General features: G+C 42.3%; 1 protein-coding gene across 1 annotated transcript; it reads right to left on the bottom strand.

Moving 5' to 3' along the window:
- Nucleotides 1-5,221: 5,221 nt before the first annotated feature.
- On the bottom strand, nucleotides 5,222-24,002 carry tlr7 (toll-like receptor 7). The gene is made up of 2 exons (XM_067992207.1): nucleotides 23,772-24,002; nucleotides 5,222-8,908 (listed from the first exon to the last, which is right to left on the bottom strand). Exons 1-2 carry the CDS (start codon nucleotides 24,000-24,002, stop codon nucleotides 5,771-5,773), a joined length of 3,369 nt encoding a protein of 1,122 aa, XP_067848308.1. The 3' UTR covers nucleotides 5,222-5,770.
- Nucleotides 24,003-27,574: the final 3,572 nt, after the last annotated feature.

Below are 27,574 nucleotides of genomic sequence, written 5' to 3' on the forward strand. Positions count from 1 at the left end.
TTTTATCCCCAATAACCACTAGAAACATTAACCAATGAACTAAATACTTACGGACTTACCCTTGACACTTCTTGTTTTGATTCCTCGAGTCTCCCTTTATGCTCCGCTCAGTCTTTGTCTGTAGTTCTTTGGGTTTAAATCACTTAGCTCCTCCTTCCCCCTCTGCACCTAACTCCCTCACTCACCAAATTCCCAGTTGAATGTCTTCACTCTATTAGCGCTTCGCTCCATTTGAGGTTCACTCTCTGTCTTTCCCAACCTCTGTGGTCAAGCTCTCACTGAGGCCCCGTCTGTCCTCTCAGGTGGATGTAAATAATCCTATGGCACTATTCAAAGATGAGCAGGGGACATGTCCCTGGTGTCCTGGCCAACATTTATTCTTCAACCAACATCACTAAAACAGATCATCTGGTCATTATCTCATTGCTGTTTGTGGGATCTTGCTGTGCATACATTGGCTGCCACATTTCCTACATTACAACAGTGACTACACTTCAAAAGTACTTCATTGGTTGCAAAGCGCTTTGGGGACATCCTGAGCTCGCGAAAAGCACCATACAAATGCTGGTCTTTCTTTCTTTTCTTTCATGGATCACTTTCACCTGATCCTTTATGCCCAAGATATCTGCCAATTTGGTCTTGGATGCTTCTGTTTTACATAAGAGGCCCAGCATAATTTGAATGAGTCGCCCAACTGAATCCTAGTATTCTCTTCTGTTATTTTAGGGACATTATAGGGGTAATTTTGCAAGGTGCTGTTTCTGTTTCAGTAAGGACTGGTGGAGTTAAGGTTGTAGCAATGTCGTCCCAATCTGTGACTTGTACTCACTACTGGCAAAGCCTAGTAAGCGGCAGAGTCACACAAAGTTACCCCTTCACTTCTAATGATAACCACAAAACAGATGAGAAAATTAAGGTTTTACAAAAACGTTTCTCAGCTACTGACTTCCTTTCTCGCCTCTGTAATTCATAGTAATGTTATGCAGCTATGGTAACATGGTGATCATGACACGGATCCAAATCTTTCAAGCAATAAGAATTATAAAGCAAATAAAAGTAACATACTTTCTTAAAGCACGATAAAGTAGTGCATAATTAAGCGAAAAAAGACCACCCCAATAAATGAAAATAAACAGAGAAGCCATCTTGAAAGAAAAACATTCAAGATGTGATCTTACAACAATCTATAAATCAGCACTTTTTTGACGTTTATCCATAATTTATCTAAAACAATAGTAAGGTAGAAATTGTGCTGTGCGATACTGGTAACAAATGCCTCTAGATGAAATTTGCCTGTACACCATTTTAATGCAGGTACTGATCCATTAAATGGGCACTTCAAAAAATAATTCAACGTGTAAACTCCCCTGAGAAGTTCAGATGTGAATGACATTAGGTATAAATAGAAGTATTATTATACTTATTAATGGGTTTTGCTTTAAAAGGATAAAATCATAAGGAGATTACTTACCCTGCCTTTTAGTTCTTTTTGGATGGCAGATAAACTGAAGGGCGATTTTTGAATGTCTGGTCGCTTTATCTCTTTCCCTGTCTCCTGCCCCCTGTGCCTCCTCCTACTCCACCACCCACCCCCACCCACCCTCCCAGTCAAAGTTGAAGGTTCACAAGGATAGGCTTTTTCTGACTGTGGATTGCATGCTCCATTTCATAATAACAATAAAAATAAAACCTGCACTGTGATTAGATTGTATCAGCATGCTATGCATGTATAACCAGGAATATATGATATGTTAAAAGCAACAATATAAGCAACTGTTGACCAATTGCATGTTGATCAATAAGCTGTCTTTCTTCATTAAGAAATGTAAGCGAATGGCCAAGTTTCACAGTGTGAGACATAATCAAGATTAGAAAGACCAGGAGAGAAGATTAGGTGAATCAAGAATGATTAGGTGATGCCTAAATCGGGCTTTAAAAGCCTGTTGATTGTAGAAGGATGATGGAGGGAGGTAAGGAGCTCAACAGTTTTGAGTGCTTTGCAAAACACACTGCATTTTTAAAGTTGTCTCCTGACTTTTGTAGAAGTCACTTTTAAATACTGTAACAATCCACCTTAGTTAAATGATGCGAATATAATTTAGCAGAGTACACTGTGCCATCACCGACATCATGTGAAGAGTTGCCTACATTGCCCCCTGGTGTACAATATTTGTCTTATTCTCAAATCTGTCAATGTTGATGCCAATCGAGATAATATTTGCTTACTTCCTGCTTTGAGACTGTCTTTCTTTCTTGGTTTCCTCTGTCACTTGTACAGTTAAATTGCTTAATTAGAACCGGAATCTTTTTACAATTCCCGGATCCGCCTGCCTATTCAGTGTGCATTAAAAGATTCCATGACATGATTCAGAGAAGAGCAGGGAGTTCTTAGCCAACATTCTTTCCTAAGCCAAAAACAAGGCGGTGAGTGCAAAAGACAAGGTTGAAGTGTTTGCAACCATCTTCAGCCAGAAGTGCCGAGTGGATGATCCATCTCGGCCTCCTCCCGATATCCCCACCATCACAGAAGCCAGCCTTCAGCCAATTCGATTCACTCCACGTGATATCAATAAACAGCTGAGTGCACTGGATACAGCAAAGGCTATGGGCCCCGACAACATCCCGGCTGTAATGCTGAAGACTTGTGCTCCAGAACTAGCTGCGCCTCTCGCCAAGCTGTTCCAGTACAGCTACAACACTGGCATCTACCCAACAATGTGGAAAATTGCCCAGGTATGTCCTGTCCACAAAAAGCAAGACAAATCCAATCCGGCCAATTACCGCCCCATCAGTCTACTCTCAATCATCAGCAAAGTGATGGAAGGTGTCATCGATAGTGCTATCAAGCGGCACTTACTCAACAATAACCTGCTCACCGATGCTCAGTTTGGGTTCCGCCAGGACCACTCGGCTCCAGACCTCATTACAGCCTTGGTCGAAACATGGATAAAAAAGCTGAATTCCAGAGGTGAGGTGAGAGTGACTGCCCTTGACATCAAGGCAGCATTTGACCGAGTGTGGCACCAAGGAGCCCTAGTAAAATTGAAGTCAATGGGAATCAGGGGGGAAACTCTCCAGTGGCTGGAGTCATACCTAGCACAAAGGAAGATGGTAGTGGTTGTTGGAGGCCAATCATCTCAGCCCCAGGACATTGCTGCAGGAGTTCCTCAGAGCAGTGTCCTAGGCCCAATCATCTTCAGCTTACTTTGTTGTGCTTCAATGAAGTACAGTAATGATTGCAGATATTAAAAAAGGATAATAACAACAACAATTTGAATTTATATAGCACCTTTAACATAGTAAAACTTCCTAAGGCGCTTCACAGGAGCATAATCGGACAAATAAAATGGATACCAAGCCAAAGAAGGAGACATTAGGACTGGCGACTAAAAACTTGGTGAAAGAGGTAGGTTTTAAGAAGCGTTGTAAAGAAGAGGCTTTGTTTGCTTTTAAAATTCATATATTTTTTCAAAAAGTCAAATTAGAATGTGGAAAGAAACTGTCTGCCTGCCTTGCTCTCTCTATTTGTGTGTTTCTCTCTGTCTCTCTCTTGCTCTGTTTCACAGGTGTTAGAAATTAGAACCTCTGTCTCACGGGTGTAAGCCATTAGTACTGACCTTTTCTAACTATTAACAAAACACATGTGAGGTAGTCGGTCACTTTCAATGTTTAACTGTTTTTTTAAATTTAAGTATTATTAATTGAAGAAAGGCATGCTTTCTCCCTCTTACCCTTTGTCTCACCCACCATTTGTCTCCAAACCCAGTCTCTCTCCCTTTCACTTTTGAAATTCTATAGAACACAAAATAAAGGCTACAACTAATGTGTAATCGGAACAGTGTCAATTCGCTCTCACTCTCACACACTTAAAAAACACTCAAAAGACAATTCAATTGATAAATACAATTATGTTATTGTGAAATATGTATTTTTTAAAATTTTGGTCAAACCCTTGTTTTGAGTTACTGAGGAAAATAATGGCAGATGAAAATCATCTCTGGAAAACATTTTGAGAGAATTGTGGGAACACAGTGGCCAGACTATACAATCAGAGTGACAAGTTTACTGAAGCATTTTCCATTATGAATATGGACATAGGAATTTATTTCAAAACATGACAACAGGAAGTCAAGTGCCGCAGACACTGTGCAGACTAACAACTTTCAATATTATATATACATATATAAAATTCAGTGTTAGTTTGGCCCTGTGGTGGTACTCTCACCTCGGAATCAGAAGGTTTTGAGTCCAAATTCCACTCCAGGACTTGAGCACATAATCTACGCCGACACTTCAGTGCAGTATTGAGGACTTCTGCATTGTAGGAGGTATTGCTTTCAGATGAGATGTTAAACTAAGACCTCGTCAATTGAAAGATCCCATGCCATTTTTTTGAAGGAAATCTTCCTGTGTCCTGGCTAAATTGATCCCTCAACCAACATCACCAAAACAGATTAATGGGTCATTCATCTCATTGCTGTTTGCTTGCTGTGCATAAGTTATCTGCTGTGTTTCTCCACAAAACAGTTACAACACTTCAAAGGTAATCCATTAGCTGTGATGTACTTTGGGACCCCCTGAAGTTATGAAAGGTACTATATAAATGCAAGTTATTTCTGTCTTTTAGAAAATGAAGTATGCCATACAGAGCTGCTTTGTCATTTTTCAATTGCCAGCTTTCTATTGGCTCCCTGCATTGCCTTAACCAGCTAATGTGTGACATTATAGGTATCTAATTAGTTAAATTTGAATATCCAACCAAACAGAACCCAAAATCCAGTTACTTGATCATATACTTCAGGCTGCAACTGTGTTTCAGGGTGAAGGCTTATACAAGTTATCCCACTATTGCTGTGTTGAGACTACCCATTCAAATCTCAAGAGCTCAATTAGAATGTGACATTAGCTGGCATGAAATTGCCTACTCTGTTCAGATAAGAATAATTTACAAGGTAACTGCCATTGGAAGACTCAATGAAAAGTACCTTCACACAACCTTTTTCTGTATATTCTGAATACTGGCAAAAGTGTGGTCCAGAGCAGTCCTAGTCTGTAATCAGAGTGACTTTGTCTGAATAGAGTGTAAATGGTGCCAGACCTAATTATAATACTGTAGTAACAAATGCCATTGTCATTATTGGGCCATAAATATTAGTGGTATTTAATATATACACAAGATAACAAATAACTTGCTGTTGTATGGCACAACGTAACTTTCCGTCAATCACATATCAATAACTTTAATTTGTTTATATGCCACAAAGCTTGTGCAATATACATTTAATGACATCAGTGTACAAGGATCCAAGGCAGCTGTGAATACTGTAAGTCGCTGGGTAGTTTCAGTTCCCATGATTAAAAATTCAAGCTGAATATAAACAGGAGATAGTTAACAGTAATAATACAAATCTGGGATTTGCATCTCTTGTACCAACCATTCTTATGGTTTATATCGGTAAACATTTTAACCTGTACCACTAACTGAAATTCCTTCCTAATTGTTTATTATTATGTGAATTGCTGCTCCTACAGTAACAACTGGACTATAAACATTAGTGGTATTTAATGTGTACAAGATAGCGAATAACCTGGCATCGTACTGCAAAACATAACGTCCTGTATTTACACAGTGGGTTTTATTAGGGTTATAATTTTAAATGTGTACATGTACATTATACATTTCGGTTCGTTGGAACTTTTTTGATTGATGCTGATCACTTCCCACTAATCTAAAGCAGATTGTTTCTGGCACATTCCCAAATGCATCGAGCTATATAATTTCATTGAAGAGTTTCCCATACTGCATGTGATTGTCTGTAGCTAATGCATTTCTGAGGTACTGCCAGAAAAGGGGTTGCGCCCGAGGGTTGCAGGGCCACTCGAGGACTGAGCTTCTTCGCAGTCTCTTTCTCAGCCTAAGGTACTTGGAGTGCTGCAAAGCTTTCTCCAGGAAAACCAAAATGATCACATCAGCCTTTTCATCCAGTAATCGCTGGTGAGCCATGTAGAAAGCAGTTCTGAAATTCCCAGTAGTTACATAGCAATTAGTGAGGACAAAAATAGTTTTCCTGCTCTGGTGTATGCTCTGAGATAGATTATCCATTACAAGTTGTCCTGGCACCCAATCTCTTTCTTCTAAGCACAAGCAGAACCGTCTTTCTCCTTTTTCTTCTAAATTAGTTATCAATTCTTCCAGGATCCAGTCTGTCACTAACGAGTCCTTTGTATCATAGGCAACGAATGCATCATAGGTGGTGTTATCTGTGGCTATCGGGCGATACCCTTTTAACTTTGCAACACAGAAGTGATAACTGTACCAAACATCCCAGAAGAACAAGTGGCCGGTGATCGAGATCACGAGGAGCAAGAGGATACTGGCGGCTGTGACAGAGTACAGGGTAACCCCGACGTAGTCCAGCTCACAGGAGTGCAGGTCTAAGAAGATGACACTCTGGCCCCGGTGTGCTTTAGGTGAGGCGCATGTGACATCTGTAGCCAACCGGGGTATGTTGACGGTGGTCCGGTTAATCCACCACACGAACCACACCGCGTCGCAGGTGCAGAGGAAGTGATTCCCATTTAACAGCAGCACTTCGAGTTGGCCCAGGGCGTTTTCTGGGAAACTGGAGGGCTCGATGGTACTTAACTTGTTGTAGCTCAGATCGAGGTACCGCAAGAAGGTGGCGTCCTGGAGGAAGTACTTAGTCAAGTGGGAGATCTTGTTTCTGGTCAGGATAAACTTACGCAGGGTGCTGGTGCAATTGGCCAGCACACGGGGAACGGTGGTCAGCCTGTTGCTGCTGAGGTCCAGCATCTCCACCGAGGCCAGCAGGTAGAGTCTGCCCCAGTTAAAGCTCGTCAGCTGGTTTCCACTCAGCAGCAGCTCTTTAAGGGTTGGGGGGAGGTGCTCAAAGACTCCGGGCGGTATAAAGTTGAGGCTGTTGTCCGAAAGGTCGAGCCGGGTCAGGTTGCAAAGGTCTTTGAAGAACTTTATGTACATGTCATTGCCATCTTTCCACATGTAATCCAGGCGGTTGCCTCTGAATTCCAAGACGTTGAGGGATTTGCTCTTGAGTATAGGGTCCGCTGAAGAGTAAATTCCATTCTTGTTCATGATTAGTTTTGTGAGAGAGGTCAGGTTCTGCATAAAACCTAAACTGTGGGTCAAACCTTCCATTTCGAAATAATGGTTATTGCCACTGAGGTCCAGAACCTGAAGTTCTCTCAGTTCCTGGAAAGCAGACTCGTAAAGCAAATCAATGCGATTATTTGAAAGATCCAAATACTGCAGATGGGGGAGATGTTGGAATTCACTGCCATTGAGGGTCTGGCTGATAGCATTGCCGGACAAATTCAGGCACCTCAGGAAGGAAAGGTTTTTGAACTGTGTGGGACTTATAAAGAAGATGTTGTTTCTGCTCAGGTCCAAAGTCGAGCCGTAACTGTTGCACTCGGTTTTAAGGACGGGAAAGAAGGGGTTCTTGGATTTACAGCTCCGGCCGTATTCGTCGTAGCGGAAGTAATGCAACTGGTCGAGAGATCCATAAAACCCACTGGTGCCCTGGAAATGACCACTCGTCCCGCACGAACCGGCGTACGAGTCGGTGGAAGAGGGAGAGATTTTATTTTCTGAAAGGTTGATCACTTCCAGAGCCTGAAACTTGGTGAACATCTGCAAATCGGCCACTTTGATAAAGTTTGTGCCAAGGTCCAGAAGTTTGAGGTACCTGAGGTCCAACAACGGCCTCAGATTCTGGTTCTTAAGGTCTTTGAAAACATATCCTCTGATTGTTAAACTTTGAAGAGATTCCAACCTGGAAAAATATTTGGACAAATTCAGATACTTCGGGTACAACTTTAGTTGATAGTTAAAGGATAGATCTATTTCCTCCAGTTTGATCAGATATTTTAAAAAAGTGGCCGCGGCTATTTCCCTCAGTAAGAAATTCTGTGACAGGTCCAGTATTTTTAGGTTGGAAGTGTTCTTGAACCAAGAGCTGGGCACTGCCATTAGAGCGTTACTGTGGAGACGCAGAATCTTCAAATTGCTTAGTGTTAGGAAGGCATTGGCAGGAATGTTTATATGACCCGGGGGAGGGCAGGGCTGGCAAGGGAACGGAGCATTGTAACACCGGGGGCAGTTCCCACTCAAGTCCAGGGTTTCCAGCTCAACCAGATTGGTGAAATCGTTTTCATGAATCCGTTTAATCATGTTATTGTAGAGAAAAAGCTCCTTTAAGCTCGGCGGCAGTCTCCGAGGGACATGGGTCAAGTTGTTGTCTTTGAGCGACAGGATGGTGAGACGGCTCAGGTTGTAGAAAGCGTCCTCCTCGATTCGGTACGAAGTGTTGCAAGGGTTGCGATAGTAGCAATTCTGGCCGAGGTAGATCTCCTCTAGGTTGGTCAGCTCCGTAAGGTTTTCTTTGCCCAGAACGAAAATGTTGTTGGCTTCGAGGCTCAGCGAGGTCAGAGTACGAGGCAAGCCTTGCGGGATTCTGTTGAGTTGGTTCCCGTCCAAGTACAACGATCTCAAGGCTGGCAAGGAGGAGAAGGCTCCTCTTTCAACCCTCAGAGGTTTGGTGCACACTCGGTCTTTGGGACCCAGTCTGACCGGCACGCAGTTACATCTCAGGTCTATCTCAATGAGGTTATTCAGCCCAGAAAATGCCATGCTGTGGACCTCTGGGATGTGATTGATGGTCAAGGTGATGTTGGTGGCGTTTGAAGGAAACCCCGTTGGCACCTTACTCAGTTCACGATCACTGCAGTCCACAAGCACCGCAGGGCCACTTTTCTTGACGTCGCATGGGAGACTTCTTGGAAACCATCTGCTTTCAGTTGAATTCGAAACTGAGGTAAATAGAAAGAGGACGTGAAGCAGCAGGACAGAGGCACTGTTTACTACTACCTAAAATAGAAAGAAGACGGTGATTTAAGCCACACGCGCATCTTACAGTTTGTAGAAGATTGCAGGGTAAGGGAAAGGACAGTTTTGACTCGATGAGTTATTGTAAACTCCCCCACATACAGGCCCAGTTTTATTCAGTCTCACAAATAGTTCACTGTTTTACATCAGGACAGTCAAAGAATCATAGCCACATAAATTAACTATAATATATACAGAACCATGACCTAATGGCAATGATGAACTCTAAAGGGTCCATTTATCTCGCCTTTACCAAATCAGGGCCCATTTCAGCACTCAGTTTTGCCTTGTGCCAAAACGGTATAAGAGGAACATTAAAAGTTACATTAAATACTCACCTCAACCCCTTCATTGTTACCTATATATGGATAACTTTAAATAATAAATATAGTATGAGAAATTTGAAGGTGGAAGCTTTGATTATGAGTAATTTTTGGATGGTTGCACTTGGTATGCTATTTTCTCATATGCACAACCAGGAGCTGTAATGGTTTGCTGATCGTGTGTGCATTTGATGGAAATGGAACCAGGAGGCACTATTTGGTACTGGATCTCAATGATCAATATTTGTACTGGAGTGGTGCAGGGAACAACTGGAAGATATCCTCAACACTATTCATCAGCTCCATTTTATTTTTAAAATGTCGATGACTAGGAGTCAAAGTTTAATGTTAAAAGAAAAGAGCAGGGTAGAATTGTGGAACAAGTTACCAGCAAAGGTGCTGGAACACAATGCCATGAAAGGTTTTTAAAAAATGATTGGATGAATTCCTATTAGAAAAGGGGATACAGGGCTCTTAGTTCCAGAATCATGGTAAGGAAACTGATGAGTGGTTTAGGAGGATAGGGTAGATGCACCAATGGTCTTCCTTTGCCCAAAATATTATGATGTTACTATGCAACATAAGTGACCTTCTTTAAAAAGAATGTCCTTGCTTTTGCTTTATTGTGGCATGGAATATCCTTTGTTAACACTGTGACGGGATCTTTTTCAGGTGCTAAATGCCCAAATACCATTGGTAAATTAAAACATTTGAAAGATGGGCTTCCTACTTGGCTAGAAAATAACTGGGACCAAGAGTTTGGCCTATTTTTACAGCTAGTGAGACTACTATGCCCCATCAATCACACATAGATAACTAAAAACTTACATTTATTTTATAAATTAAGAATTCACATTTATATAGCACGTTTCATAATCTCAGGATGTCCCAAAATATTTCACAACCAGATAAGTAGTTTTGAAGTGTAGTCATTGTGGTAATATAGGGAAATATGGCAGCCAATCTACACACAGCAAGGTCCAACAGCAGCAATGAGATAAATGGTTGAGGGGTAAATGTTGGCCAGGACACCAGGAGAACTCCTTTGCTCTTCTTCATATACTGCCATTGGATCTTTTACGTCCACCTGAAAGGACAAATGGGACCTCCATATAATGTCTCATCCAAAGGTCTGCACTTCTGACCAGTGCAGCACTCCCTCAATACTACATTGAAGTGTCAGCCTGGCTTATGTACACAAGTCTTTGGAATGAGGCTTGAATTCAATCAGAGGTGAGAATGCTATCATTGAGCCAAGGCTGAGACTTAGAAAAAAAATTGTGCTATTCAACGTGAAGGACATAAACTCCTTGCAGTGGAACTTCTGGTATTTCAAGATACCAAAGTAGTTTTGGATGAAGAAAGCCCTTCAGTCCATTTAAACTCATTCTTCCAGAATACTAGTTGGCTCCTGACCTCAAGCACTCTTCCTGACAATCACTGCCACAACCAACCTCTATGTAAAGAAATGCCTCCTGACTTCTGTCACATCCTTGAACCTGTACCCTCTTGTCCTGCTGCCTCATAAATCTGGAAGTATTGTTTCAGGTTTACTTCTTCTTTACCATTCTATAAGGTTCCCTCTGAGATATCTAATTTCAATGCTGTGTAGCCCTAGATTATCAAGTTGTTCCTCATAGCTCTTCACTCATAAAACAGATATCAGCCTCGTTGCTCTACTCTGCATTGCCTATAGGGCCTGGCCTGTTCGGAATCAAACATAGTAAAGCATAGCACAGGCTAGATATAAAATTCTATCCACCCTCTCCACAGAAAAGCACCCCTATTGTATCAGAATGAAATGTCCATGTTGAACACCCACATTTGTGATCTCTCCAAATATGACAACATATTTAGGACTAATCAGCACTAAAACTGCAAATGATTTCCCTGATTTCACAGGATAACAATGTAATTATGGATGAGCAAGGCCGTTGTCCATTTTCTGTTCCTATGTGTAGTACTTTGCAATTGTCTGCATTAAATTTCATCTACCATTACAAATTCAAAAATTAGCTGGAGATGTTGTGTTTCTGACATTAGAATTATAGAATCTTACAGAACAGAAACAGGCCATTTGACCCATCAAGTCTATAATGGTGTATTTGTTCAAATGAGCCACCTAGTCTAATCCCACTCTCCATACCTACAATTTTTAAGTATTTACTTCCCTTTTTGTGGCAGAGAATTTCACATTCTAACCATGCCCTGTGTAAAGGAATATTTCTAACTTCCCCATCAATTCTTTTTGTGATTATCTTAAATTTGTGTCCTGTTTTACCATCTCACTGACCAGTGGAAACAACCTCTCAAAGTTTACCTTATCATATCTTTTTGAATTCTTGAAGACCTCTATCAGGCAACCCCCTTAACCTCTTCGGCCCATATTATGCAAATACTACGCCTATCAGTATATATTTATATATACCTCTGATCCACCTGAAACACATTTGTTTGAATGTTATTGGGTCAGGTCCACTTACATTCTAAATATTTCAAGGTGGGTGGTGGAGCAGGTTGATCCCTGGGATCGGGTTTCAAAACCAGCTCAGTCTGATAGGACAAAGGTCTGTTGGTATGAACTGGATTTGGGCTGTCTCAACCTGGTTCCTCGTGGATAGAAAATATGCAAACTCTATATATTATTAAAGTTACAATGTCTCGGAGATTATAACAGATTCTTGGGATATAGAAAGAGTGCAGAAGAGATTTGCTAGAATGATTCCAGGGATGAGGGTCTAGTTACATGCATAAACTGGAGAAGGTGGGGTTGTTCTCTTGGAACAGAGAAGGTAGAGAGGAGATTTGATCGAGGTATTCAAAATCATGAAGGGTCTAGACAAAGTAGATAGAGAGAAACTGTTCCCATTGGCGGAAGGGTCAAGAACCAGAGGACATAGATTTAAATTTTTTTTTACATATGAGTGGTTAGGATCTGGAATGCACTGCTGTGGGGGGTGGGGGGGGTGAGGGTGGTGGAGGCAGATTGAAATGTGGCCTTCAAAAGGGAACTGGATAAATACTTGAAAGGAAAACATTTGTAGGGCTACAGGGATAGGGCGGGGGAGTGGAACTAGCTGGATTGCTCTTGCATAGAACCAGCACGGACTCGATGGGCTGATTCTACGACTCTATAAACCACTCAAGATTAGCTTTCCTGTTGACAACATTTAAGCTTGAACGGACAACTGGTAACCCATTTGTGCCCATCATTTATTCTGTATAAACCAATCATGGGAAAGATTTCTTCTGATCGCTATCTCTAGTAAAATCATTTTGATTTTGCTAGAAATAGCAAGCATGGGAAATCTTCCCATTAGGTTTACAATATCTCTAACACATATTGACCAGATGAAATGTTCTCCTCACATTATCAGTCATTAACTGTTAATTATTATTTGATAAACTTGCAACAATTTCCTTACAGTAGAGGAAGATTTCCTCTGTGTACTAAGTGTAACAAAATACTAAACCTATTAATAAAGAACGGGTTTATAATTTTATTACACACCCTTCAGGGTTCATATTATGATGCTAAAAATACAATGCACATTGGCTTTGAGCATCCATTATCAGAGAGCTGCTATCACCCAAAAAAATCTCAATGTTGAATAATTGGTGAGTGCACGTGAACACACGCATATATATTTTACATACCATTCTTGGACCTACTTTCTCTGCGTGTTCAATATTTTCATGTTATATTTTATGTTGTTATGGGATAGTGAACACTCTTCATAGCAATACACAAAATTATTGGTTTCATTGCAATGCAGTCATTGGGAAACAGAGTGTTTTGGGATTGTGAATAGTTCCCTTACATTTAAATCACAGATCACAGATACTATAGTTTTAGATCAATCTGGCAACCTGATTTCCCTTGGGAATTTTATTGAAAATAAATTTAAACCCTCATATTTCCTTTTCTGTGCAAAATAAATTTTACTTTCCTCCTTTTCTCAAGGCGTTACCTTTCAATGAGGTACAGGGCCAGCAGTCCTCCAGCACTTTGCCCAAGTGACCATTCTTCACATGTGAGCCTAGACAGTAAATGTCGGCTGCCTATTCAATCCTGGAAGCACTGCAGCCAAGCCTGAACCTGCCTCACCTGTCCTCCACACACACATCTTCCAGCAGGGGGGTCGCCGATAGCGTTCAGAAGTGGGAACCTTGGCTGATTTTCCCCTCCTTAGCCCAGGTGACACTCAGACTAATTGTAGCACTCTTACCATAGCTTTGAGCTAAGCTCAGCCAACTCAATGCAGACCAGGAATCAAACGTGACTATTTCAACCACCTTCTTAACAGTACACATTCAGCAAATATTTATTTAATACAAGTTCTCCTTACTAAAAAGAAGTGATGTGGAGATGCCGGTGATGGACTGGGGTGGACAAATGTAAGGAGTCGCACAACACCAGGTCATAGTCCAACAGCTTTATTTGAAATCACAAGCTTTCGGAGCTTTGCTCCTTCGTCCTTCACCTGATGAAGGAGCAAAGCTCCGAAAGCTTGTGATTTCAAATAAAGCTGTTGGACTATAACCTGGTGTTGTGCGACTCCTTACATAAAAAGAAGTGACCATCCTTTCAGAATGCTACTGTATTTCCCTTCAGCAATGGATAACTTACATCCTTTTATATAGTATGGAAGAGATAGGTTCTGCAAATGTGTAATACTGATTTCTGTACTGACGAACAAGATATTCATTACTGAAAGGCCAATACAAAAATCAGATTTAACACTGTTTGAGATAGTGGTATAAAAAAATCACCTTAAAGCTTAACACTTAGATTTGAGATATTTAAAAATTACAAAATACACCAAATTACTTTCAAACTTCCAAAGAATATAACACATGGTAAAAAGTAGAAGTGATACAACACCTACCATTTTTTCTGTGTTTCTAGAAGGAGCCACGTTTGCCTCAGTAACTTTTCTTCATCTTCTAAACAAAACTGCTAAAATATTCTTTGGATGACAACAATTATTTCAACGTTACCTCGTCCTATTAGCAGATAAAGTTTTTTTTGTAGAGTGTGTACAGTGTATTACCTACTGTAGATCTAGGAGCTGGTATGTCTAGAACTTGGTGTCAAATAAAGTTTCACTTGTACAAGAACAACGAAAGTGAAACTCAATAATTAGTTCCACCTCTCCAAAGATAGCATGAAACAAAATGTTTTGCATGGTTAATAAACTGTAGCCATGGTCCTAATTGTTGTTTATAATGTGCATTATCTGTTGTACATTTCACATACCAGTCACCAAATGGTGATTGTTGATTTTTCTCTAAATACTAAACCATGGAGAAAGTTGGAAAAATGCCGATCTATATTGTTGACAATGACTTTGTGCTTATTTTTATTTGTAAGTCTAAAAACACTGAACTACATTAATTTAGGCTCAGAAGAAGAAAGGTGAAGATAGTTGAGATTTAACACTCTACACAAGGTGGTGAAAATATGAAACAGACTGCCTGGGTGGATGGCTTTGGCAAATTCAAGGAGGAACAGGATAAATATTTTGCAGATCAAAGGATTGAAGGATAAGAAAAATAGAATGTGGTATTGTTCAAACTTTGGAAGCAGGCAGATGGAACACAATGGGCTCTTCCAGTCCTATACATCCCTAAATAACTTGGAAAAGCATAACTTGTTAAAGGGTGGATGCATGGATTCAGGAAAATGAGGTCATATTTTAAAAAGTTGCTGAAGATTTTTTTGAAGCTATTATTGACCTGGTAGACAGGGAAATACAATTTTTTGGGATTTTCAAAAAGCTTTTGACAAGGTTCCTCATCAGTTACCAATGTGTAAGGACTTATGGAATAGGAAGTATGGTATAGGGCTGGGCAGAACCTTGGCTAAAAAAGAAAGGGTAATTATAATCGGACTGGAAAAAGAAGTTATCCTGGTGATCAATGTTGGGACCTTTGTTATTTTACCATTAATATTAGCAGATCTCCTGTGGCATTGGTCGTAATTAATCTAGGGTCTGGTTTTAATGTTTAACTGCTAACTCTGTCCCTTTAAGGCCACTGGGCCAAAAAGGCAAACAAAGTCATTCACTGGTCAAGCTTGCAAATTTCAGGCTGCAAGTCAACAACTGGCTTTCTTCCTCTTTTTAAAAAAAGTTTGTTTTGTATCTGTAACAAAGTGTCGTACTTTGATGTCCGGTGTGTGGTGGATGTGCTACATGCAGGACTTTTATATATAGACACTGGATCTTCCATGGCATTGTTCATAATGGGTGGGAGGCTATGCTGTTGCAAGAGGGTGGAGTGCTGGGTTGTTGGATTTGGGGAGGGCGCACATATCCACTGAAAATATTTGGAAAGATCTTTATAAGTAATCCCCTCAGGCAGTGAAGCAAGTGTTTCTTTATTGGTTCCTCTAAAATAGTATTTTCATTATCCATTACATATTACCATATAGCACAGTTACATAAATAAATATCTGCATATACACACAAAAAAGTTGATAGAAAAAGACCAGCTGGTCCATCCCAACTTGCAACTAGGCAACATGACTCTCAATGCTCCCCGCCCACCACCAGCCTGGGATAGACAAAAGACAGATTTTTAAAAACCTAGGCCAATTCAGGGAAAAGAATGCTGGCAAATTACTCTTGGACTTCCGAACGTAATTAAAAACGAGTTCCTGGAGATAACAGTAACCACGAGGTATATCACCCAACATCCCACCTACCTTCCGTGTGCAGCGATGTCAGCCTCCTTCAGGAACCTGTCCAGCTTCCTTTATGAACATTTGCAGCGAATCCACACTCACTGCACGAGCCGGCAACTTATTGCAAAAGTCAGTAATCCTCTGGGAAATGAACGAGCTCCTGACATCTAACCTAGTTCTATGCTTAGTTAACTTATACTCATGCCTCCTTGTTCTCCTCAACTTGACCAATTCAAATGAACTGTCTGCATGGACAAAGTCTATTGTCTTCATCATTTTAAATAGTTCAATCAAGTCTCCCTGAAGTCTACACTTTACTAGAATAAAAAAACGTAACTCTCTAAGCCTATCATGATAAACTAAGGGTTTTTAATCTAGTGGCCTATCTGAACCTTTTCCAGGGCCTTCATATCTCCCACCATGCGAGAGGACCAGAACTGTACTAAGTACTCTAGATGGGCCTAAGCAAGGTCTTGTCCAAGGGCACTGTGGTGCTCTTAGTATTATATTGTATCATCCTAGCTATACATCCCAATGCTCTATTTGCTTTCGCTATAGCCTTTTGGCACTGGCCATGGACTAGGGTTGCCAACCCTCCAGGATTGCCCTGGAGTCTCCAGGAATTAAATACTAATCTCCAGGACACTGCTGCAAGTGACCCTGGAGAAAAATCATTGAGGCAATAAAAAACAATTGTAGTTTTAAAAAAATATTCTTTGAACACTTTTGTTTACTAGTTATGAAAATATTGGAAATGGAAAAAAGGCAGTTTGACTGACAGTGAAGAATAATCCAATCGGGTAATGAAGAGTCTATTCATTTTCCGATTGGCGTAGGAAGGTAATGCACCATGAGGATCGACATGTCAGGCGACCAATGGCAGGAGTGTGGTGGTGGGGCAGTTGGAAGCAGGAGGTCATGTGATGAAATCTCCAGGAATATGCCTAACCAGAGTTGGCAACCCCACTGTGGAACTTTAGAGAATTATGCTCTATAGCATCTAAGTCCCTTCCCCTCTCAGCAGACTTAAATTCAGAACCCAGCGTGGTAAACACATGCATGGCATTAGCCCTACTCACTTATATTTATTATGTAATATCTTGACTTTTACTGTTCATCTGTTTAGGATGCATTTTTTTTTAAAGTAAGAATGAAGAAACATATAAAATTTAAGATAAGATTTACATCTTTCCTTCTTTACCAAGTATCTCTGCAATAGAGGAATATAGGAACAGGAGTAGGCCATTCAGCCTCTCGACCCTGTTCCGTCATTCAATTAGATCATGGCTGATCTGTATCTTATCTCCATCTACCTACCTTGGTTCCATAACCCTTAATACCTTTGCCTAACAAAAATCTATCAATTCAGTTTTGAAATTTTCAATTGACACCTGGCCTCAACAGCTTTTTGGGGGAGAGTGTTCCAGATTTCCACTCCCCTTTGTGTGAAGAAGTACCTTTTGTCATCACCCCTGAACAGCCTACCTCTATTTTTAAGGTTATACCTCCTTGTTCTGGACTCTCCCACCAGAGATAATAGTTTCTCTCGATCTACCCTATCAAGTCCTTTAATCATCTTAAACAATTCAATTAGATCACCCCTTAATCTTCTATATTCAAGGGAATACAAGTCTAGTTTATGCAACCTAAAATAATTTAACCCTTTCCTGGTATCATTCTGGTGAATCTGCGCTGCACCCCCTCCAAGGCCAATATATCCTTCCTGAGGTGCAGTGCCCAGAACCGAATGCAGTCCTCCAGATGGGGTCTAACCAGAGCTCTGTACAGCTGTAACATAAATTTGTATTCCAGCCCTCTTGAGATAAAGGCCAATATTCCATTAGCTTTTTAAATTATCTTTTTGTACCTGTCCACTAGCTTTTAGTGATTTCTGTACTTGGACCCCTAAATCTCTCCGCTCATCCACAGTTCCTAGCTTCTCGCCGTTTAGAAAGTACTCTGATCTTTCTTTCTTAGGTCCAAAGTGGATGATTTCACACTTTTCCACATTGAACTCTATCTGCCAGTTTTGCCCACTCATTTAATCTATCAATGTCCCTTTGCAACTTTCTTCTCCCATCTACACAATTTACTGCACCACCCAACTCAGTGTCATCAGCAAACTTAGATCTACGGCTCTCTATTCCTTCATCCAAGTCATTTATAACTATAGTGAAAAGCTGTGGCCCCAGTACAGATCCCTGGGGGATGCTACTAGTCACATCCAGCCAATTTAACTACATACCCATTATCACTGTCTCCTACCTCCTGATCAATTCCCCATCCAAGCCAATAGGTTGCCTCCAATTCCATGCGCTCTCATTTTTAACAGTCTCTTATGTGGAATCTTGTCAAATGCCTTTTGGAAGTCCATATAAATAACATTATAGACACTCCCTTATCTACTGCGTTAGTTACCTCCTCAAAAAATTCAACTAGGTTCGTTAGACATGACTTACTCTTTATAAATCCATGCTGACTCTCTCTGATCAGCTCATATTTGTCCAAATCCTAGTGCATAATAGTGCTTAGTGCTAATAAAATGTTCTGCTCAAATAAATAAGCTTAAATTCAGGACCTTATACAGAATTTCCTTCTTGACTTGAATAATTGTAACATCATTCCAGAACATGTTGTTTATATTAACTATTTTTTTTATTTCTTGGTATACCATTTTAATTCTTGATAAGTCAATTTGAATACATTACTAAAATATTAGATATAAATATTCCAAAATGGAAAGTTTGTCATTTGTTACACATGTAACATTTCCATCTGGTACATAAGCAACCCCCTGAATATAGTCATGTACACTGTCTTTTCAGCAGTCACCTCATAGAAAGTTGTAGAGCTTGTTGATACTTATATACTGGTTTCTTTCACTGCTCTTAAAATGGTTTGCCTAGCTTTTAGTCCTGTCAGTGCTGCTCCATCACTGGACAGAAGGGGAGGTGATGGTAGATGGTACTTACAAATAGCAAATCCTGGCATGCTCTGTGAATGGCTAGTCTTGCTGTAGATAAAAAAAAATGCATGTTGTGAATTGCAGACTGCTACTTTGTTGAGTCTCTTCAGTGGTAACTCTGAGAAGCCCATTAACTCAAAGCCCAGGCTTCTCGGAAAGACTCAGGCCTCCAATGAAAATGTTAAGACATATTTCAACACAGAAAATGCCGCTGCACAGGAAATGTAATCACTTTCTTGTAAATATTTACATCCTTATTATTTTATATACCCAGGCAAGGACAAAAATGACAGTAGCACAAGGGGGCATGTTCAAACTAGTAACAGACAAATTTAGGACATGATGATGCATTGCATTAGCAAAGATAAAGCACAAATTTAAAGAGGTTGTATTGTTGTTGTGTAACAGCAACACCATGCATTTATTCAGCGCTTTTAATGCAGTAAAACATCCCAAGGCCCTTCACAGGAACGTTATCAAACAAAATTTGGTACATAAGGAGATATTAGGACAGGTGACCAAAAGCTTGGTCAAAGAGGTAGGTTTTATGGAGTGTCTTAAAGAGGAGAGAGATAGAGAGGTGGAGAGGTTTAGGGAGGGAATTCCAGAGCTTAGGGTTTAGGCAGCTGAAGGCACGGCCTAATGGCAGAGCGATGAAAATCGGGGATGCGCAAGAGGCCAGAATTGGAGCACAGAGGTCGCGGAGGTTTGTGGGGCTGGAGGAGGTTACAGAGATAGGGAGGGGCCAGGCCATGGAGGGATTTGAAAACAAGGATGAAACTTTTAAAATCGAGGCATTGCCATACCGGGAGCCAGTGTAAGTCAGCGAGCACAGGGGTGATGGGTGAACGGGACTTGGTGCGAGTTAGGATACGGCAGCAGATTTTTGGATGAAATCAAGTTTATGGAGGATGCAAGGTGGGAGGCCGGCCAGGAGAGCATTGGAATAGTCAAGTCTAGAGGTAGTAAAGGCATGGATGAGGGTTTCAGCAGCAGATGAGCTGAGGCAGGGGCTGAGGCGGGCGATGATACGGAGGTGGAAGTAGGAGGTCTTGGTGATGGAGCGGATATGTGGTCAGTAGATCAGCACAGTGTCAAATAGGACGGCAAGGTTTTGAACGGTCTGGTTCAGTCTCATACAGTGACCAGGGAGAGGGATAGAGTTGGTGGTCAAGGAACAGAGTTGGTGGCGGGGACCGAAGACAATGGCTTCTATCTTTTCAATATTTAGTTGGAGGAAATTTCTGCTCAGCCAATACAGAATGTCAGACAAGCAGCACGACAAATCAGAGACATTGGTTAGACCCACGCTGAAGCATGTAGATGTTTCTGTTCATCTAGTCATAGATGGGACAGTATTGCCCTCGAGAGGGTACAAGGGGAGTAAACATGAAATGAAGTTTCAAAAAAAAATGGAGGAATTTGTACTTGGAAAAGAGCAGACTGAATTGGAGTTTTCAAGATAATGAAAGATAATTTTGTCAAAATTGATCCAAGCAAATTGTTCACTGTGGCAAAAGTTTCAAATATCACGGGACTCAAGTTAAAAATTAGAAGCAAGGAGACAGGTGGAGATGGAATGTAGTCACTTGAAGAGTAATATAGTTATAGGATGTTACCAGGGAAGGCCATTGAAACAGACAGTATAAAAGAATTTAAGAGACAATTCAATGGGGGAAAATAAAATTTGATAGGGCCCATTTTTGGGCGCGGGTAGCATAATCCGCTATTACCCCGCGTCTGATGGCTCCTACGCAGGCAGCATGTGAATTTCGAGCTGCCTGCTACTTACCATGGTATCTCCGTGCAGCCAGCGCTACCCCCGCTGCTGAGAGGCTGCACAGAGATTGAGGAAGCCGGAAGTGGGGCGTGCTCAGCGCACGTCATCAGCAGCTTGCAGCTCTTAAAGGTGCAGGTGCACATTTTAAACGTGACATGCACAGTCCACTAGGAGGAGGGAAAGATGGCCACAAGGATGGCAGGACCAGCGCGAGAGAGGACGCCACGCTTCTCCGATGATGCACTGGAGGCTCTGGTGGAAGGGGTGGATGAAAGGAGGGCCAACATGTACCCACAGGATGGCAGGTGACCCTCCAGACTGCAGCTCCGCAGGCATTGGCAGTCTGTGGCCTGGGAAGTGAACACCAGGAGCATTACATCACACACGTAGGTGCAGCGCCGAAAGAAGTTCAATGATTTGACACGAGTGGTCAAGGTGAGTGAATGCAAGTGTCAAGTAGCACATCCTACCGACTGGACCACTGCTCCACGCATCACACCCTCCGTCACCCACACACCAACAAACACTGCCCATCCATGTGCAAAGCTGCACTTGGTATACTGCATCTCACCCGCACATAGTACCACACTGTCAGGCTACACAACCACCACTCACAGGTCACATTCACTGGCAGCTATTCCACCATGACAGGCACATCATCCACACACCTTGCAGGACACTCACTAATACACTGTCTTCTGTCTTGCAGGAGAAGGTGGCGCATAACAGCCGGTAGCAGGAGAGACCTGAGGGTGGACGGACACGTTTATACGTCCTCACTCCCCTAGAGGAGACAGTGCTTCTGGGCAGGCCGTCGCTGCAGCCATCACAACATGCCGCGCTGGAGGACATGATGAAGGGGGTGTCTGCAAATCTCCTTCTCGTTTCCCACATCTCCCTCCTCCCATAATCTTTTCTGACTCACGTGCTGCAGATGCTGTCGGCACGCGCGTCTCACTTGCTCCTCTCCCCACTCCACAACTCAACCTGTTTCCCTTTGTCATTGCAGATACCCAAGAACATGTGACGGCACCGTCCGAGGAGGAGGAGGAGGAGGAGGACACTGAAGCCACACTGTCACTCGATCTGACACTTGCTTCCACCAGCTCAAAGACTGATACTGCGCGTCCTTTAGAGGTTAGGTTAGAGGAGGGATCTGCATGTGGTGAGACACCGAGCACAAGTGTGCAGGAGATGGGCCGGGGGGAACAGATACCACAGGTACCAGCTCGCTGGAGGGCGAGGTCACTCACTAGTTCTGCTGCAGAGGAGTCAGATGAGGACTTCGATGGGCCATGCTACAGAAGATGGGCGTACACCACCAAATGCTTGGGGCACTGGAAAGCCTGCCAGAAAGCCTGCGCACAATGTCAAGGGGCATGGAGGGAGTCCAGCTCCAACTTGGCGCAGGGTTTTGCGCAGAGCTTAGAGCCCATCCTTTCTCAAATGGAATGGGTGGTCACCTCCATCAGCGCATCTGTGGAACCCACCATGATGGAGCGTCTGATGGCCAATATCGCAGCTTCCGTTGCAGCACAAACTGGCGTCATCAAAGGTCTGCAAGATACGGTTACAGCTCAGACTGCTGCAATGGAAGCTCAGACTGCTGCTATCGTGGCTCTGGGGACCACTGTTGAATGGGGCTTCCAGGGCGTCACAGCACTCCAGCAATCCGTTCTCCAGCTGATCACCAGGATTGCTGAGGCGCCACCCCGGGAGAGTGGCAGTGGTGCCATGGCAGTCAGACCTGCTGTCCTCTCTCAGGATGACACCATTCCTGCTCCCACCTGTGCCCTCCGCCAGTGCCCCTGTTGTTGCCTATCAGCCAGCCAGGCCAGACTGCTGTAGCCTATGCTGAGATGGTGCAGTCTGTAGCCGGGCTCTCCCGGCCCAGAGCTGCTCGAGGTCGTCCTCCAAGGCCATCTGCACACTCCTCCATTGAAGGCCAGCAGCCTCCCACCATCCATGCTCCAGCTACTGGGGAAGCACCTCGTAGGAGCACTGGGATAGATAAAGGCACACGAACAACAGGCACTAAGGGAATGCACATGGGTGAATAGTTCTGTTCTGATTCCATAATTTCATTTATTCATTGATAATTGTGACTTTGAATTTGCATTTGGTGGTGGTTTTCATTTGTGCAATGAGCTGAGGGGGAAACCAATGTGTAATCAGATGGAGGGCGATTTGATTTTCTTGTGGGAGCGGAAAGGTGGGGAGTGTAGGACTGATGGTGAGTTGGGGGATGTAGTTGACATTATTGATAGCGGGCACGGATCAGGCGAGCACGCAGAGCTCTCGCAGACAAGGTGTGTGGTCCCTGTTGCACCCTTGCATCTTCCTCCACTTCCTCTTCCGGCTCCTCCCCCTCCCCCTCCCCCTCCCCCTCCCCCTCCTCCTCCTCAGCCTCTTCCTCTTCCACCTCCGTCTCAGGTCTTCTCTGATCATTGGTGGCAAAGGCTGAACCCTCACGATGGTGAGGTTGTGCAGCATGCAGCATACCACCACGAGCCTGCCCACCCGCTCATGGGGAGTACTGCAGGGCTCCTCCAGACCAGTCTAGGCAGTGGAAACGTTGTTTGAGGAGGCCTATGGTGTGCTCCATGATGTGTGTGGCAGCATGACTCTTATTATAGACCTGCTGTGCACGTGTGCGTGGATTCCTAACCGGAGTCATGAGCCACCCCGTGAGGGGATAGCCCTGGTCGCCCAGTAGCCAGCCTTTGACTTGCCGAGGCGGGTGAAAGATAGCTGGCACGTTAGACTGCCGCATGACAAAGGCGTCAAGACTGCTCCCAGGGTAGTGGGCACCGACCTCCATGATTCGATGCGTGTGGTCACGCACTAGCTGCACGTTGAGGGAGTGGAAGCCCCTTCGGTTGACAAAGACGGCCAAGTTGATATGCAGGGCAAGCAGGGCAATATGTGTGCAGTCAATGGCACCCTGCACCATGGGGAAGCCAGCATTGCGAGTGAACCCCTCTGTTTGCTTGTTCTGCTTGTCTCTGTCAAGAGGGAAGGTGATGAACTTGTTCCTCATCTGGTACAGTACGTCTGTGACTTCTCTTATGCAGCAGTGCACTGCATACTGCGAGATGTTGCACATGTCGCCAGCAGAGGCCTGAACTGATCCTGATCCTGAGCGCCACGGTGACCTCCACAGCCACAGGCAATGCTGTCCTTGCCCTGCTCTGAGGCTGCAGTTGAGGCCACGTCAATTGACAGATCTCGGTCACGGCTTCCTTGGTGAACCTCAGGCATCGGATGCAATCCTCCTCTGTCACGTTGAGGTAAGAGATTTGGTCCCAGCGAGCCCTCATTGCATAGGGCCTCCTGCTCAGTGCCCCGGGCCTCCTCGCAGCTTGACCTGCTGGGCGTGGCCTCTCTGCATGCTCCCAGTCGTGCTCAATGCCCAGCGGGAGCTCTAGCAGACCACCCATTGGTTGCCAGGAATGTTGTTCAACCACACTTGTAACTTTCTGAACCGTAAGGCAGTACCTGCCAGAGCACTCTCAAATGTAGTCTAGGAACTCTCAGTAAGTATAGGGAGCTTCAAAAAACACTTCCTACTCCACCAGCATCCAGAAGCAATAATTCAGCAACTAACCTGTAAATCCTGCATGGCCCCTTTAAATAGCGCTGGCAGGGGGGGGGGGGGGTCCTCCAGGCACTGTAAGACATGTTCAGGTGTGCATGATTAAGACTGTGTGTTGAGTTGAGCATTACGGTCCAAAATGGTGTCTATCACTTTAAATCAGCATTACACACTGATTGCACGCATTTTCTCCCTCGTTTACATGCTTCCGGTGTTCGGTCTTTGAGCATGTGCTAACTCCTATACCAAGATGGCATCTGGCACAAGTCACGCTGGAAACGTGTGCGCAGCCAAGATGCCACCTTGGATGTTCATGAGGCCGCATAGTGCCGAAACAACGGGCACTACACAGCCCAAATTAGCGCCCAATGTGTTTTTGGAGAGAGAGCGAGAAAGAGGAATTAAGGATATGTTGAGAAGCCAGGTAGCTGGAGTTAATCTATGAAAAAGGAGCATGCTGGTTGTGTCAAATGTCTTCTCCTGTTCATAAGAAATTCTTTATGTTCTAATATTCTAATCTGGTGAATTTATAGAAACACAAGCAAAAAGAGAAATCATAAAAGAGAGATGGAAGTAAAATAGGAAGAATTAAAGATGAAACAGATATTTGACAGCTAGATACAGTCAGATAGAAAAGCTGACAGATGGGCTTTTTGGCTGATGTAGCTTGTTTCATGGTGATTCATACATCCGTTTCTATCTTGCCTTACAGCTAAACTTACTTTTCTTCCAGACACAGAAATATGGTAAATTCTTTTTTAAGAGGAATCAACAGCTTCTATTTTAAATGCATTAGTTGGCTATTTATTTAAAATAACTCTTAGGTACAAAGCGGTGGGTTTTAAATCACTAGGCAGATTTGTTTTAGCACGGTCTGTGTCCTTGTATCTGTACTGCAGTATTAAGCTTTTAAGACCAAGATAGAAAACGTATACCATGTGCTTATCTAACAAGGATCCTACAAGCAGCCTAAAGGAAGTCTTGCCAACTGAGCTTTCATCTGAGTTTCCTTTCTGCAAATTGACCAACGGTCTTTCCATTCACTGATACATTACCTGCGTATGTATGTACCTTGCTAAATTAATTTTCAATTAAATTATCACTCCATCAAGCAGAATATAGTTCCTGTGGAAAGGCCCCTTCAGTGTAGATAATATACGAGTACAAATCCAATTTGAAACACTGCAGTAAAGTATTAGAAAATGAATATATTTTAGGCTCTTCCTTTTTCTGGCAAACCATAGCCACCAGAATGTCGCAATGTTCAGGTCCCTCCTGACATCACAATCTGTGTACACACTATGGTCATCCTTTCATCTAACAAATGCCAGGAGGTTTAATCAAGCGCTTGAAGATGAAGGGGGTTTATAAAGAAGCTTGGTCTGTAACTTCACTTTTTATCTGCAACTTTTGGACAAACCCCTTTGTAATTTGCAGTTCTTCACCTTTGTTAATCAGACATCATATGGAGCTTGTTCTGGCTCAAGCCATCCCTGTAAAAGTAATTTGTGTTAATCACTGTAAAACATGGTCATGAATTTGCAGAAATCACAGCTTTTTGACTTAGAAATTTGTTGGGTTAAAATCAGTGAGCCAGGACTGGGAGTATAGCACAGGAAATCAGCAAGTGTCATTAGAATTTTTTCCCTCTAAAAAATATTCAAAAATGTCATTTAATATTTACTACTGCAGCCACGCTATCAAATGGAATAAAGTTGCATCTGGTGCAATAAAAAAAATGTTTAACAGATTTATGAACATCATCTCTTAAGGGAGAAATATAATTTTTGAGAAGCATAGCAGCTCTTCAGCCACACAATCCTAAATGAGAAAAGATATTGCACACCAACAGTCTTATGTTGACAAGCATAAAATCGATCTAAATTTTGGGTGAACTACTTATGTAAATAAAAGGCTGTAGTATTTACATACACTCATAACTACACTACAAATGCTCTGTTAAGGAGGACTTAAGAAACAACATCCATATTTATTTATAGTTCATCTACCTTACATTCAGCATAAATCATGAACATGAATAGACAGCAACGTGACACTTCAAAATGCAAGTGTCCCAATGGAATTACGCTCATGAATTACATTTCTAAGATTCCAAAAATGCCTACTATCAGTCACAATACAACCACAGGATCAATGCAATTGAGAAAATCCATTTGGCCTCCATCTTAGCTCATTCATCTAAACATCCTACAGCCTTCACATCACACCATCCAAATTATCCCTGAAGTGATTCTAAGCTTTATTACTTCCACTGCCTTACACAGAAGTCCATTTCAAGCATTAATCATTCTGCCTACCACCAGTCCTCAATTTGCTTTTTGCCAGCTTCAGCTTGCAATCCCTTGTCATTACCATGAAGTTGCACCCTTTTCTGTACCTTTTCCACACTGTTCACCACCTGATGGGGTGAATTTCCACTGAGGTTCTCCCGATTGCAGTAACTTCAGAAAACCCCTAAAAAAAATGGTGTAAACACTAATTGGACAGTAGTGAGACAGATATTTGGCCATGAAACTTGAAAGTTGTGGAAGCAGTATGTCTTCCATGTGATAGGAGATTAGTTTCATTCATATGTGACTCACTGATTTGTTAGTGAAATTCATACAACTTTATCTTTTCTTAAAAAAGGGAAGAGTTATAGAATAGATTATATATAATGTGGGGGGTGAGGAGTAAGATTTAAATGATCTTGTGTAAAATATCCTGCTTATTTATTGTTTACAAGTAGTATTCCCACATAGTGCCAGCAGGTGGTGGCAATGTTATATTAAAACTTTATATATTGTACACTTCACAGCCTTAAATTGAGTGCCCGCTCCAATACTCTCCTGAATATAAACAATCCATGATTCAAAGATCAGATCTTCATTCTACCTAAAATATAACTAAAACTTATCTTACTTGAAACAATCCCGTGCAGATTCAGAAAGAGTGCTTGGGTGACCCAGAGTGCCTTGCAAAAGAATCCCGTACTTACAAATTTTGGTGAAATGCATTTATTTGGGGATGGTTTAATGAATAAAGCTCATTATTTGTCAAATTTTAAATCTGCACTATTTACTCAACAATATTTTTAAAAACTCAATTTATATCAAGAAGCAAAATAAGTCATTTAGTCTAAACATAGCAATAGTTTTTTGTGCCAAATAATGTACAAACACCATAACAGCAACAACACATTTTATTACACAAGGTGGCATTCTATAAACAGAGATTTCCCTAGTCTATCTGCCCTGGACAAGATCTGCGATCTGGGCCAATGTGAATAGACTTGGG

The sequence above is a fragment of the Heptranchias perlo genome, chromosome 11 (assembly GCF_035084215.1).
Source record: "Heptranchias perlo isolate sHepPer1 chromosome 11, sHepPer1.hap1, whole genome shotgun sequence".
Lineage (NCBI taxonomy): Eukaryota > Metazoa > Chordata > Chondrichthyes > Hexanchiformes > Hexanchidae > Heptranchias > Heptranchias perlo.